This window comes from Topomyia yanbarensis, chromosome 3 (assembly GCF_030247195.1).
Source record: "Topomyia yanbarensis strain Yona2022 chromosome 3, ASM3024719v1, whole genome shotgun sequence".
Classification (NCBI taxonomy): domain Eukaryota; kingdom Metazoa; phylum Arthropoda; class Insecta; order Diptera; family Culicidae; genus Topomyia; species Topomyia yanbarensis.
The window spans coordinates 320,159,471-320,176,052 of NC_080672.1; the positions used below are offsets into that span (position 1 = coordinate 320,159,471).

General features: G+C 35.3%; 3 protein-coding genes across 3 annotated transcripts in view; 1 reads left to right on the plus strand and 2 right to left on the minus strand.

Moving 5' to 3' along the window:
- The window catches only part of LOC131694116 (uncharacterized), a 206,474-nt gene that overhangs the window by 26,091 nt on the left and 163,801 nt on the right, over positions 1 to 16,582 (minus strand). The window lies entirely within an intron of this gene.
- LOC131694122 (cuticle protein 19-like) lies at positions 4,298 to 4,726 on the minus strand. Its single transcript, XM_058982558.1, has 2 exons — positions 4,677 to 4,726; positions 4,298 to 4,621 (listed from the first exon to the last, which is right to left on the minus strand). Exons 1-2 carry the CDS (start codon positions 4,683 to 4,685, stop codon positions 4,298 to 4,300), a joined length of 333 nt encoding a protein of 110 aa, XP_058838541.1. The 5' UTR covers positions 4,686 to 4,726.
- On the plus strand, positions 5,506 to 5,951 carry LOC131694123 (cuticle protein 19-like). Its single transcript, XM_058982559.1, has 2 exons — positions 5,506 to 5,557; positions 5,628 to 5,951. Exons 1-2 carry the CDS (start codon positions 5,549 to 5,551, stop codon positions 5,949 to 5,951), a joined length of 333 nt encoding a protein of 110 aa, XP_058838542.1. The 5' UTR covers positions 5,506 to 5,548.

Here is a 16,582-nt window from a genome sequence, read left to right on the forward strand (position 1 = left end):
CAAGCATATTACTGCTTGAATACAGTTCCCATCAGTTTATGAAAGAGAAAACTTTTCTCTTTTGTTTACTTTAAATATCTGCGATTAGCGAGCAGCGGCTCGTCCGGAATCCCCATTCAAAGTGAATTCCGACAGTCGGCCCGCAATCATATGTTTGTCGAGATATATTTGGCATTATATAAAAATCCTATTGGAAATTTCTCACCCGAATACATGAACGATGCCATAGCACGACACACAATGCCATTCCCATGACAACACATATGCCTTGTAGTTGTAGTGGTATTTACACCAAACGGAATTTAGTAGTGCACACACATTATCATGTTATTTCCTTCACTATTCTTCCACAATCAACACTTTTGCTACACATGAAGGAATTCGATTTTCAATATCGTGAAACTTTTCTAGTGGTAATTTCTCCGATCGACGATGTCACTAAACACTAGCGCAGACTCAACGCTAATCCACCAAGGCAAAAGATTAACCCTACTAAATTGATCATTCATGTTTTTTACAATAAGTGTTATTGTATCATTATAGTAACCTATGGTTAACATGGTCAGTATAATAATAAAAACACTATATCTTTTTCCAATATTATTCGTCAAAATCCCACCGTAGAATTATACGTTTTAATTTTTTATTTGTATATTATTTCGCCTATATTTGAACTATACGAGAAAGAGTAGAAACTCGGAACTAAGCGACTATTTGTGGTATTGTACATGTATAGTGCACGAAACAAAAAAGTTCGAAAAATATCTTAGTTTTTGTATTGTAACATAACCTAACGCCTTATTCCCCAAATGGTTATCCGGCTAAAAACAATACCCCAAATGACAGAAACAATTTGCGGTATGGTGTGTTTATTGTCGAGTCACAATATGACAAATTGTGGAACAATAATACAAATAATCCATTTATTGTTCTCGTTTATGTGGGCAGGATAACTTTCCAGTATGTCGCCCAACTGGCATTACACAGCGGACCGTTCACTCTACACGCCGATTTGTTTTGCCGGATTTTGGTTGCCTGGGGGTGTGCAGAGATTTCCGGCAGATGGCATTTCGGTGAAGTTGTACAACTTGTTTAGTGTTCTTTAGTTGTTGTGTAATACATATTGGAAATGAAATGTCCAGTTTTCAATAGTTAGAGTAGCACAAATCATTCTTCAACATAAACGTACCGAAACTATGAATCTATCTACACTTATACAGAAAGGTAAAACTTCCATAGCATAGGTTAAAGTACCGTACTGTACCATAAAGGAAGCTTCTATTTTGTAAAGTTACTTGATAATGCCTTTTCATTGCTTACAACACGAAAGGTATGACCAATCCACGTTAAATGCCTCGTGCATGCATTCTTTCAAATAAGGCTATTGATGCGTGTCTGATATCGGAGCTCACAACTCGCGATATCTGCTATCATAGTTACTCTGATTGTTGGCAGCATAGACTGAAGGTATTGTTAACGCTTAAAGATGATTTCAAAGGCGTTGTCTCGTATTGTAGCCGAAATGGGATAATGCAAATGTTAATCATATTATTTAAGGCAGCTCAGATATCAATCTGAGAGGCTCTGATCTGATGGAGTACATCAGTTGTATAAATCTACATATGTTGGAAATAGAACAACTTTTGTGAGGCCTGAGCGAGGGAAGGCGTTAGACACAACGCTTTGCCCTGAAAGAGTTTCGCGTGAGCAGGGCAATTGGCATGTTCCAAATAAAACTGAATCGACTCTATCGGATTTTAAAAATATCCTTTTCAAAGATCTTGAAGTCATCCTGAATGGGGTAACATATCGACAAACAAAATCTACAAACTGGGATCTCTATACGGATGGATTAGTGGATACGAAAAACCCGTTCTTGGACCGGCGTCAGCGTCATGACTTCAGGGTTTTCAAGTCAGCGCGTAGTGCATATAAGAAATGTTTTAGATTCGCAGAGCGGACTGGCTGGCAAAAATATGCATTATTGTCTATACGAGGCTAGCATGTTAAATATAATTCTCCCAAAATCGAAAGAGTTTCAAATGAACTCCTTAAAAACCAGAAATGGTGTTTATGTGAGGGACAGAAAGAATGTTCGCCATCGTTTCTTCGACACACACAAGTTGTATTGATCCGGAGCTGGACAATGTTCACCGATTTCATTCTAATGATTCAGACTCGTGGGTGTTAACACGCGCATTGATTATCACTCAATTGGTGAGCTTTGCTCCATACAGATTGACTGCTAAAAATGGGATCTTTCCCGTGCTACTGCAAAAGGGTTTTGATATTCTCAAACATGTCTTGAAAAAAAGAACTATGCTCACCAGTCTTACTACCGGATACACCCCGAAAGCATCGCGAGAAATAATTGTTAGACTTAGGCTTTAGACCCGTAAAGTCTTCTCTTCCAAAAACTTTGGCACGGATAGCCGATCATCATATCAGAAACGTGAGCTTAGTTGAATGTCCACTGTACAAAAGGCAACATACATATCAGTATGGGAAATCCAAATTCGATCTGCTTCACGAAGTTTTTTACAACATTGAGAAGGCCTTCTCGCTCAAGCAATCTAGCTTGGGTGTATTCCTAGATATTGATGGTGCTTTTAACAATGTATCCTTCCAGTCTATTCTGGAAGCGACGCGCGGTCATGGAGTATCTGCATGTAGTTCAGGTTGTATAAACGCAATGCTTAGTAACGGCATTCTTTGCTCTCAACTGTGACAGGCACAGATAGGGAAGTTCAGTATTTGCGATTGTCCTCAGGGTGGCGTTATGTCACTTTTGATATGGAACCTGGTTGCCGACGGCTCATTGAGCTTGGATTTCCGACCTACGGATTGACGGATACGGATGACGATTACCAAATACTAATTACCGATCTTTGCATCGCAACAATCTTTGACTTAAAGCAACAAGCATTAGGAGCTGTTAAATAGTGGTACCGACAAGTTGAATTTTCTGGTAATCTAAAAAACTTCTATGATTCTTTTCAAACCAATAACAACCGAGGTTCATCCCTTGCAGTTTTTGATTCTGAGTTACTGTGTGCAGAGTAAGTCCAGTACGTTTGAGTTATATCGGATTCAAAAGTACAAGTCCGCTCACATTACGTTCAGAGTCAAGAAAGCGTACATGGCCTTCAAGCAGTGCAGGCGAACTTTCCGGAAAACTTGAGGTCTCAAACCCAAATACGTCTATTGAGTTCATATGACATTTGTAAGTGCAATACTGTCATACGGATGTTTTGTGTGGTGGCAGAGAGGGAAGATGGTGACGATCCAGTCAAAACTCAAACACCTGCAAATTGTACAATTAAAAATCTAAATTCTTGTATAAAAGCATAAGACACATTCTTTCGTGACGTTACAACGATTTGACGAATCTTCATTCGATAAATATGTTATAACTTTATCAAATGAACGCCTACATCAAAACTTATTACAGATTCAGAAAGTAGACAAAATTTCACGAAAGATTCAATCAACTTTAACTGAATATATTGGAAGAGGATTGTTTTACAACGCGTGACAAATTAGAACTTTCAACGTATTTCAATAAAAGTCAATTCATCAAATTCTAGTATATTCAGTTTATGTTGATTGAATCTTTCGTAAAATTTTGTCTACTTTCCGAATCTGTAATAAGTTTTTTGTAGGCGTTCATTTGATAATGTTATTACATATTTGTCGAATGAAGATTCGTCAAATCGTTGTAACGTCACGAAAGAATGTGTCATAAGAAAGTGTAGTGTCAGTTAGTATTAAAATTACGAGAATCGCCTTTTCGTCCCGAAGTCGATTATAAAACTGGCCGCAGACGAAGCAACAGAGCACGTATGCTACATAAAATATTCACCATGAATTTCAAACTAGCTATTCTAACGCAGCAAGATATTGTTGCTGTTGCTTCATGTGAATAGCTAAAACAAATTCCATAGTGAATATTGTATGTGGTATGTGTCCTGCTGATTCACTGCACAAAGATGTCTTCTCCAGTCTAGAAAGAGATATTCGTTGAATAACTTTAACTACTGTCATAATTGGCTCGCTTATCATATACAACAATTACGAAGCAGCTCTCCAAACGGGCATGTATGGCCTATTACGGAATTGCACTACTATGTAATTAATATGATCATTAAAATTTTATGGCAGCATAAGCTCAGGTTTTATTAACTTAATGCTTTTCATTGGATGTGATATGATTAGGAATCAATAATACTCAAGCTTAGATTGCTCTTTGATCTTTAGTTCAGCTTACTGGTAACAATCATTTGAATCATTTGCTAATTCAGTAATGCTGTTCAATGTTAGCATAGCTCTCTCCGTGCGGATGATGGGCGTGTCCCTTGCGCTGAACATGCGGTTGGAATCCAGTTTTATGATCCGATGTGTAATCCACAATGCGATGGGTTCCATCGGCCTCATCCAGAGTGTATTGTCCCTTGACGTGGTCGCCATCACGTTGCTCCCACTGACTCTTATGATCTTTGGTGTGGTGGTCCTTGACGCCGTATTCGTACTTGTACTTTGGATGCGACTGATGATAGTCATCATGATCTCCTCCGAACTGAGCCGAGGCAACAGCAGCCAGACAGGCAACCAGAACGATGATCTGCGTCGGAAGGTAAATCGAATAATCCCACATGTTATGCTTTATGGTTGCTTACCTTAAACATCTTGGATCTCCTGTAAAGTACTTTTGTTAGTTCGTTTTGAAAGGTACTGGTATACTGGTACTGAATTGAATTGAACGACCATATTTTATACTCTCAGTCTATGTTTTCAATTTTCATTTCTCGTTTTCAATAGCGTGTGTGCCAGTCGCGAATCGTTTTAGCGAAAATGATTAATTAATTGGTTTCTAATTAGATTGGCCTTTCCGATGTGGAAATCATATCGACTAACCAAATATCATAATTTTCCAAAGTATATAACTTCTAATTTAATATTAATAAAATTTTTGCAGAACAGTTTTTTAATTGCACTGTTACTCCATCGTTGAAGATTTATTCCAACAATCCCTTAAGGAGCGCGTAGTATCTTGACACAGCAAAATGAGAACAAAATTTGATACATTCTATTACAATTATTAATAGAATGCAAATTAGTAATTCAATTTGATGCTGATATTAGTATATGATTTTGTTGTGCTTTAATTCTTTGGAAGCAGAAACAGTTTTGATGTTTGATGCCATAGGAGAATCTTTTGGCTTCAATTTTATATTTTTTTTATTGATTGTCAAGATGACCAAAGTGATATCAACCTGAAACTTCCTTTGGAATGCCAACTATCTAATTCTAATTTAAAGAGAAATCACTGCGATTGCAAATTAATTAATGAAGCATTACTACTGAAATTGGTCGCTTACTTTTCCGCCGTATGCATTGTCGTTTTAGCATGCTTTAGAAGGTGGGCAATGAAAATCGGGAAACTGCAACTAACAGCACATATATAAATCCGGTGCTCAAATCAATTCACCATCAGTTTACCAGTAGCATTCCAAACGAACTAACCAAAGTACTTTACAGGAGATCCAAGATGTTTAAGGTAAATAATTTTTCAACTAAAATACAATGGCTTATCACGACACCGAAATGCCTTCCGATTTCTTGAGCAGATCATCGTTCTGGTTGCCTGTTTGGCTGCTGTTGCCTCGGCTCGATTCGGAGGAGATCATGATGACTATCATCATTCGCATCCAAAGTACAAGTACGAATACGGCGTCAAGGACCACCCCACCAAGGACCACAAGAGCCAGTGGGAGCATCGTGATGGCGACCACGTCAAGGGACAGTACACTCTGGATGAGGCCGATGGAACCCATCGCATTGTGGATTACAACTCAGATCACAAAACTGGATTTCAACCGCATGTCCAGCGCAAGGGACACGCCCATCATCCGCACGGAGAGAGCTATGCTAACATTGAACAGCATTACTGAATACAATTATACTGACTGTTACCAGTGAAATGAAATAAAGATCATGTAAGATGGCAAAATTGCTAAAGAAGACAAAACACGGTTATTAATTTATAAATGCTTAGATATGGATCAGTTATGGTATCAGCATATGATCGAATATTTTGATGCACTTGCTGTAGCTCCATAGTCACTTGGATGAAACACTGGCATGGAAACATACAATGTGATAATAGTCAATTTACATTTGATGCAGGTGAACCGCAGTGAATGCCGTATGGGCACGGTGTCTCTGGTAGAAAATATTTAGACAAAAAAATCAGTATCGCTAAAGTTCTCACTAATCGAAAGCTTAGGTGCTCCTCTTTCATCTGAGCATAACTTTCAAATGTTCTATCGGGGGTTTAACATTTTGATGTTCAATTTTTTTAGGTAATTTTTCAATGAGCAGTTCTAAACAGATATCTCCCTTTTAGGAGGTTAAATTGGTCGGTGTTAGGTCAGACCGGACTAAGTGACAGTGCATTGATTTCGAGAAAAACGCGTTTAAAGTTTGAATCGCAGCATCCTTTACATTATAATTGGAAAATAATTTATGCCATAATTCTTGTTTATTGTTTCATATTTCAAATCCGGTAAAAGTGGAATGTAGATGAAGAAATTTTTTATCCAGTGCAATCATTAACTCATTTTTTGATGTTTTGCGACTTAATCCGGTCTGACTTAACACCGACCAATTAGTGAGGACACACTGTCAGAGGAATGAACTTGTAACGTTAATGAAATCACTCAGCTAGTTTGGCGTTGGTAATTAGGTGTCTTGAAATTCGCAAAACAAAACGTTATCTTCAATTTATTTATTTTTCGAAAAATATTTTTGTTCGGAATACCTATATAACTAATGTTACATCGATAATTCTATCATTGTTCTATGGATTTTTCGAACAATTTTAGCTCAATTTGATTTGATTTAGTTTTTAGTTTCCTTGAAAATTACGAGTTTAAACGTGATCGGAAGACACTCCCTTTAAAACGCATTGGAGCAGTGTTTCACATTTTAGCAGAAAATTTGATTTTCTGAAAAATGCTTTCACGCTGTTTATTTTGTAGGGGCGAGAAAATTTTTGGAAGTACCATGGCGTTATCTGTTTTTAGGGATTGTTTATTTGTTCAAATTAGCAGTTCTTTTATAGGAAATATAGGAAAGTTGAAATTTTAAAGTGCACTTTATCAAGTGTTTCGATTCGATTAATCAACAAAATAAAGGATCTAAATACATCAAATAATGGTTAAATGGTCTGAACAATCCGAAACTGATATAATTTTGAACAATAAAAGGATCGGAAAAGAATCCCGGGCAAAAAAAACTATTGCCATAAAATATAAACAAAAGGGTATTATTTCGCGGATTTGATGTTTTATAACAGGCTTATAATCCTGTGTTGGCCCTAACACTCATTTGTTTAAATTTTTTCCCAACTTAATAGATGCGAAAAATTGTAACGTTTTCTATATAAGACGAATTTCGCGCCAACTCGAACAAATGTTGGCAGCACCCTCTCAGATTTTAAAGAAACTTTCTGCACATAAGAACTTTGTCACAAAAAGCTATTTTGCATACTTTGTTTTTCCAAAAATGATCTAGACTGTCTTTTGAAAAGGGTTAAACTTTTTTACCATTTTTTTTCATATATAGTCTAAAAATGACAAATCCTACAAAAAATGTTATAGGAGTGATTTTCACAAAATTAGTTAAATTTTTAAATAAAAATATTGAAAAAAGTCTTCATCGACTCCTACACTGAAAAAATTAATTCTAAAAATTTAAAGTAGATAAAAAAAATCCCATCTTTGCTTGGATCAAATTTTGTTCCAGGATAGGTAATTATGTTCCCTACCTACCGTCAAAAATTCAAGTTGGTCACTTTTAAGGAAAAAAAGTTATTTGAAAAAAAAAAACTTTAACTTAACCAAACTGAATTTTTATCGAAAGCTGACCCAATGAAAGTCATAATCATCTCATCATCCAATTACCCAACTGCTAGCTGCTTGATACAAGCAAAAAGTATCAGTAACGTCGATTTTTTCTGTGTAGGAGTCGATGAAGAATTTTTTTCAATATTTTTATTTTTATTCAAAAATATAACTAATTTGAACAAATCACTCGTACTACATTTTTTGTAGAATTTGTCATTTTTAGACTAGCCATTTGAATAAAATTGGTTAAAAAGTTTGACCCTTTTCAAAAGACAGTCTACATCATTTTTGGAAAAACAAAGCATGTAAAGTGGCTTTTTGTGACAAAGTTCTCATGTGCAGAAAGTTTCGTTAAAATCTGAGAGGGTGCTGCCAACTCTGAACACGATTTAGCGCGAAATTCGTCAAGTAGTCTTTTCAAGGTAAAACATAATAATATTTTAGAGCAGCGATTCTCAACCTGGGGTCCGCGGACTCCTAGGGGGCCGTGAAGTCATTGCTGGGGGTCCGCGAAGAGGAAAATCTTTTCCGGACAGATATTGAAACTTCAACTATTTTTTTATCGTATCAAACTGAAAATAATATATTGACAGAATACAAATCGATGTTAAGCCGTGGGGATCCGCAACCGCCCAGGGTAATTTCAAAGGGGTCCGCGATGACCCAAGGTGATTTCTAAGGGGTCCGCGGGGCAAACAAGGTTGAGATAGAGTATTTATCGCAAATCCAAAGAGTATTCAAAATTTTCAACCAATTTCGGAAGGTTAATTAAAAAAACCAGTTTTATCTCACCATTGAAGTAGAAAGCAGATATTAGTAAGCAGGAAGCAGATATTGGACTGTGTTCTTATGTTCTTTCTTTCTGTGAAACTTATGTTCTTATAACATAAGAGCTATCAACACTGTTATCATTGAAATCGGTACACATAACAATAACAATAACAATATTAATTTCAAATACTGTTTGTTCGATTACTGTATTTTATACAGCAAACTATCTGAGAACAAGTTACAGGGAATGAATATTTGTGTGCGAGAAAAACATACACTGAAAAAAATGTTGTATCATTCTTCACAAAAATAAAAATTCATGTTAAAAATTTAAATTGCAAAAAAACTCATTTTTTTCTTGTTTTTTATATTTCATCAATAAAAACCATTTGAGAGCTATATTAGAACAACCAAAATATGATTCAACTATATAGTTCAATTATCAGGCCCTATAATTGAATAATATTTTGATTGTTTTCGCATAGCTTTCAAACGGTTTACAATAGGGAAGAGTGGGTACGCTTGATCCATCTTTTGCTTTTTCTCATAACTTTTCAATGAAATAAAAATTTTAATGGCAATGTTCGCCAGCTTGTAGTCAATTCGAATTGTAAGAGCTATAAATGATGTTTAAATCCGAATATTATGTCCTGTCAGTAATATGAACAATTTTGAAAATCATGTCAAAACGAGGTTTTTGTTAAAACGTGTGGTAACTTGATCCCCCGCCTACTAGGGCTAAAGAAACTAGGCGCACTATGACTTATAGGCACGAACGTTCAGCTAATCACCAATCCTGACAAATTAATCAATAAGACAATCTTTTTAGATGCACTGCCAACTTTAGCCACAGTAGAAAGTCAAGACAAGTATTTGCGATTTACCGCATTTACCTGCTGTTTAAGGGGTTATATATGTTGAGATGCGAGAAAAAAGAGAAAAGTTTGATTTTTTTAGCGTTATACAATGTCCAATTTGCAAAATCCAGTCCAGAAAATAAAAAAAAATATTAATAATTGTCAAAGCTATAGCAATTTCCGCAAAACGCGTTTTTTTCAAAGAGGTTTGCCGTGACTACGATTCCAGTCCAGCTCAACAGAAATCATCAAACTAAAAAAATCATTAGTATATGTACCGGTGATGTCCTTGATTCGGTGATTCAAAAAAAAAATTTCTTTCAGGAAACGGGGACGATTTTTCCAAAAAAAATCACTATTTTCACCTGAAAGAAATTATTAAAAAAAATTCATAACAATAAAATGAAAATTTTGACGAAAAAATGGAATCGTTCAAGGACACGGCTGTTAAATTACGAACAAGTAAAAAAAAAGTTTTGAGATCGGTTGAAAACTTTTCCGGCAAACGTAGTCACCGCAAAGACACATTTGGGAAACATGATTTCGAGATAATCGCGTTTAAAGTTTCAAGTATAAGCAACACCTCCATAAGGGAGCAAGATAGAAAAACGCTATAACTTTGCGTCCACTGCTCCGATCTCTATGAAATTTTGAGGTAACATTCTTAAGAACCTGAGCTTTTCGATAGAAGAATACAAAATTTCGATTTCTTGGCCAACCTCAACATATATATTCTCTTAACTTGCTTTTCCAATCTTCAATAACTTATATCATATTTGTTCATGGAAAAAAACACCAAATAGAAAAAAAAACATGAAAATCATGTTTTTTTTTCTATTTCTATACATTTCGAAAGTGTTTGAGAGAACTAATGATAGAGATCAAGAATACTCAGTGTTACAGGGATCAAAGATACCTATTGTATGAGGTGAACAAAATTATTTTTTTTTGTATGTGTTGTGAAACTTTTTATTTGAAAAACGGGTTTTTCTAGACAAAGCTCTTCGCAAGTATTGCAAAATTTTCGTATATAATTAGTTCGACGATCCCATGCAACCGTTCATGCAAATTTGTAAAAAGATCTTCGAGATGGATTTAAACACAGATTTTCTAAAATCTATCTATCCATCTATCTATCTATCTATCTATATATATATATATATATATATATATATATATATATATATATATATATATATATATATATATATATATATATATATATATATATATATATATATATATATATATATATATATATATATATATATATATATATATATATATATATATATATATATATATATATATATATATATATATCCGACCGTTGGGTAATCCCGACCACCCCCCCCCCCTCTGTTATCGAATATCGGAAGCACTACGCGAACTAATATTAATTTTGTTACTATGATTTAATTGCTGAAAGGTTCTACTGTATCGATTTTGTTGGCTATTATTGGCAAATTTTAGACTGAGAGAAACGAAAGCAATGAATTTGAAAGACGGATAGGTATTCTAGAGTTAATCACTTATAAACTTAGAATGGAAAATTAGGACTAGGAAGGCTCATATGGACATGATCGAAAGGAAATGTGAAGAGTCCTTTGCCTTCTACCAAGTAGTCTACTACCATCCAAGCCTACCGCATGGTCTTTGATAGAACATAACTCATCATCATGTTTTACAGCCGACGCCGGCAAAAGAAACTTCATCTTTCCTCGCCTAGAACGACCATGCGATCATTTTTTTCTGCTTCAAGCCGTGACGTATACATTCATTCGACACCAAGCTATCGCTACCGTGCCGATCCTATTGTGATTGAACTTCCTTGCGGCTATTAAAATATACACACCAAAAAAATCTGAATTTTATCGTTGACGTAATTCCAAACTTGCCACAATCTAACAAACCGTAATTGACGAAATGACGAAATATAACCGTGTTCTGTTTAATTTTACATGGAAGATGTACTTTCCATGCGCAGTGCCATAAAATTACACCCTTCAACATTTTAAACAAACGCCATATGTGGAGTAAAATTACGTGACTTGCAAAATTCAACGACATGTAAAATTAAAATCAAACGTAAAACTATGTCGTTTTTGATGCTCATATATGTCATGGTCAGGAGAAGTAAATTTACACGATTTTTTCTAGGTGTGTAGTAACACTAGCTGATACCCATCGCGCGTTGCTGCGACTTTCAACAAAATAGAAGGAAAACACAATTTGTTCCGAAGCGCTATCTGTCGGGCAGAAACTGCCCAACCAATAGCACACAAACACGCTCCGTAACAAATGCCTACTACGTATAAATTTTGACGGCGATCGGTTAAGCCGCTTGGGAGTCCGTAAATCATATATATACAAACATTGACTTTTATTTATATTGAGATGAACTAGTTGGTAAAAAAACTAGCTAAAAATTCAATTTCTGCTAGCTCATTAGTTGCTAATCCGTGTGTGCAGAACGAAAAAATCAAAAAGTAGTTATAAAATAAGTTTTCATATTTTCAGAATCTAATCGCGATAAGCTAAGAATAAAAGTGTTTCCTAAGTCAATTTTGGGTCGCTGAATGCGAAAAGAAAGTCTATTTTTTCAAGAAGCATTTTCGATGATTCTTTTGAAAAAGATGTTATTGGGCAGTGAGTGAAAATTGTAATTTTGTATTTTTCGCACAATCTTACTTTCGGCTGAAATGATCTTCTACACTTGATAGATATAGTTTCGTTTGAAATTATCGTTTGTGTTGGGTGACTGTACCCTCTAGCTTATATCCAGCATCTGTATTCTCTAGCTTATATCCAGCAGTAGTCACCTAGCATGTCTCCGTCCCAAAAATCCTGACATCGCATTTCATTAACTGCTGGAACCTAATGGAATTTAAATTTTACAAAAAAAAACAATACATACAGATTTCTCTTGGTGTTGCAACAAGGGGCTCTCAAATGAGTGGATCATTACACGTATTCACCCTGTATATTCCAGACCCCACTGAGACTCCTTCCTAATAAAGGCTCGAATAATATCGAAATGCTATAACCTCTGAACCGCCGCACTAGGGCAAGGTCTGCTAAAATTGCAAAATTTTAATTTCGCTCTATGCGCCATAGCATTAACATTTTCCATCCGATGTTAGTGATATTAGGATTAAAATTAATGTAAATATATTATCTGTTATCTTAGATTCTAAAAGGCCCGAAAATTTTTTTTTTCGCTGTAAAAAAATTAATTAAAAATCAGTAACTTTAAAAAATGGTCAAAAATTCACTTTTTTTAACGTAGGTCGCTTGCAACACTAACAATTTTACATATGATCGACACATATTATATGTTTTTGGAAAGTGCATACTTATTAAATTAATTGGATAATTTTCACCTGAAATATTGACTAAAAACTAAAAAAAAATGCACAAAAACAAGTTTTGACAAAAACTCAAAATCATTTCTTTGAACAAAAAAAAATGAATATTGTTTTCGTGTTCAGCGACCCAAAATTTGGCTAAAAAATACTTTTCCTCGAAACTTCATTTTTTTGTAAACTAGTGTAATCAACCAATCAGGAGATCGCAGTAGCCATAGGTACAAATTAGGCGCGAAAATTTTTTGCTCTCGTAAAAAATTTCCAATAACATCCAAAAAATTTTCCCTTTTAATTTTGTTCGAACAGTGAAGCATTCTCGTAGAAATCAAAATGCTAGAAACGATATTGTGAATAGAACCGTTGCGTTGAAAAAAAAATTTGGTGAAAAGAGTAGAAATCGTAGGTGAAAACTGCGTTCTGAAAGAAATGGTTATTCCAGGTGGTTTATATTCAACATGTGTAGGCAAGCAGCATTGGAAGGGCGGAAGCGTTTTCCGGAAACGGCTCTAAACTATTTAGAACAGCGTCAGCAGTATGTTTGTTCTTGCAAGAGGATTTTGTTGTAGGTGGCAGTACCAAGAGGCTCTCATGCGGAATAATTGGCTAGTCTGGATTCGGATCACCACAATTTCGCACTCGTCAAATTTGGTCAACTATGTCGGTGGGATCGTTTTAAATTATTATTGTTCAAATATTCCCACGAAATATTTTTGTTTTTAAAAATGCTTGCAATTATTTCGGAATACAACTAATGTGCTCCTGAAAAGTGCTTCAAATTTCGAATTTTGACAAACAACTGTTCAGCATATGTTTGAAATGTGCTGTAGTGTTTTTAATATATCAAGGTTTTTGTGTACGCGTTTTAATGATAAAATGCAAAGTTAGCACAGTATGGTTGTGAAAAATGTGAAATAGGTGCAAGCTAAGTTTACACTGGAAGAATATTGGTTACATCCCGAAGGAAATCAAGTGACTATCTGAAGGCAGTTTCCAATAAATCGACGGATGAATTGCTGTAGATCCCGTCAAGATTACAGATAAGTGCTAGTTTTCCAATTTGGCTTATCTTTCCGTAATACAACATATGTTGTTTTTGCATAAGAGCGCTTAGAGAAAACCAGGTTATTGCTTCAAATGGACGTTTTCGATAGAATTTCGGGTTAGAATCCGATCCTATTGGCGATGAACCTAGGTGCAAAACTGATTCAATTAAACAGTTTGACAGTAGTTGGGTTAAAAATGGAGTCACTTTCTGCCTCAAGTAAGAGGGACATCAGGTTTAAGGGAGGGGTATGGGTTTCAACGTTAAAAAAACACTTTTTATGCGTTTTTTGTTGTTGAAATTTTCAATAACATTCTCTAGTTTTTCTATGCAAAAATTTCGACAACCGACTCAGTGACAAAGCTTTTTGTGGGCATTGTAAAAAACACTCATTTTTGAAATCTCAAAGCCCCTCCCCCTTTTCATATTGTGAAAAATGTCAAAGTAAACTTAGATGCCAAATTTCACATCAGTTGGACAATTTTAGAACCCCGTCCATTTCGTTTGAAGTTTTTGACATTGGTGCTGTGGGAAAATATGACGAAAATATATATTAAATGCCATAACTTTTAGAGTATTACTCAAGGCATTACAATTTATCCCTTGCCTTGAAAAAAAAAAAGAAAGCGTTCTTAGCATTTCAATGACAGAATCTTTGTTTCCCAAAAAAATGGGGAAAGCCTGAGTTTTAGGGCATTTTGTTCAAAGAATTCATAGCCATTCTACTCTATGCTGCAAAACATATATTTTTTGTAGTTTTTCTAGCGTGAAGAAGTCTCAGAGATCTGACAGTTCTTTTGTAGCCTTTGTCGGAGTACGTGAGGTTGGGGTTCTGGGGCGTTTTGTCATTCATATCGGATTTAGTCATTTTCTCGTGCATGTATCTCTATTATACCTCAAGCAATGTCCTTTAAGTACCTTATTGAACGTGGAAGGTTATCAGAAACAGAGGAAAAACTGATTCGTTGCCTATTAAATTCAGAAGCATTGGATTTTTTGCCATTTAGTCTAGAAAGTTATTTTTTTTCATCAAATTCTCGAATACCCCAACTTTCCGTATTGTTCCTGAAATGAAACATTTACCATGTGATTCCTGAACATTTTTCACGCTGAAAATAGAAAACTTAATAATAATTTAGTGTTAAATGGAGTTGATATGTGGTATTTGATGATAATATGTGGAATCGGGACTGAATGTCAAAGGGTCTAGTGAATCTTAGTTTTAGCGATGGTTACTCTACTTTTATTTTTTTACTTATGATCTTTCACGTTCAACAAGGTACATTTAATGGGATTTGATGTAGAAGTATTAGAAGAACTCATATCGAAAGTGATAGGATGCCCTAGAGTCCCAGCTTCTCGTATTCTGGCTGTGTTCGCGGGGGTTCCGTTCGGTTTCTGAGACTTTTTCACGTTGGAGGGACAGCAAAATATGTGGAACAGAGCAGGGAATGGGGGATTTTTGGGACAAAATGTCGCAAAAACCCAACTTCATGTATTTTTCGAGAAACAAATACCTTTCCATGGAAGTGCTAAATTTCTATAAATTGTAATTTTCCGAGTACTGCAGAGCTAGTAAAGGCGCTTTAACCTAGGCTCATTAGCCAGGGCAAGGTGTAAATACCTTTCTCCCATCACAAAGGACCAAAGGAGTGACATTAACCTTCTTAGCAAAGCCACTCCCTACGATTTATCATATCCCCTTAAAACTGAAACGGTCGGTACGGTTGTCCTCGTTTCTTCCTCCTTCAAGAATCAAAAGGATTCGTTAGTTAGATTATTCATTAAATGTATAATGTAATTGCCATATAATTTTGAAACATCTTTAAACACAAACTCTGCACAGTAGGCCTGGCCGTTTTAATATTTGCGACATATTACACATAATATGCTTCAAATATTAATGTTGACAAGAAAAACACTAATGAATAACTGCAGTGTTTTCCAGGATGCTTTTCAATACTAGCTGTTTAAGGGTTAGAATAGAATATAATAGAATAGAAGTAATGTAATCAACCAATCAGTAGTTGGAAGATTCTGACGTGAAATTGGAACAAACACTACCCCCCCTTTAATCATGTCTTGTGTTAGGTAAAATTTATCCACGAACAAGTGCGTTTTTCCTTGCTTATTTTTAGAGCGTAATTTATAATGACTGAGAAATAAAATATTTTTTATGTTTTTGAATATTTTACAAAGCGTTATGATTGTGATTACCGAGGATAATGATATCAATAATTAAATTCTCCCAATTAATGTTCTATCGCTAAGTTATGATCATATTTCCTTAGGGGGGTGCGTTTTACCCCATCTTCCCCTATTTAATTTCGTACAACACAATCAAAGCAAATAACGGCAACCAACAGTAAAATAAACAACATTCTTCTAAGTTACGAATCATGCATAAATCCATTCCATAAACAAAAGTACCGAACACCTGAAGGCCGCTTGACAACCGGATAGAGCAAAGTTGATGTGATAATTGAACATAATACCTTCCTCATTATTTTTGTGGCATTAGCTGCGGTTTACCTGCGTCAAACGCTAATTGCCTATTATCACATTATTTCTGTTTCCACGCCAGCGTTCCATCCAAGTAAACGATTATGGAGGTAAAGTACGCGAACTGCTGGTATT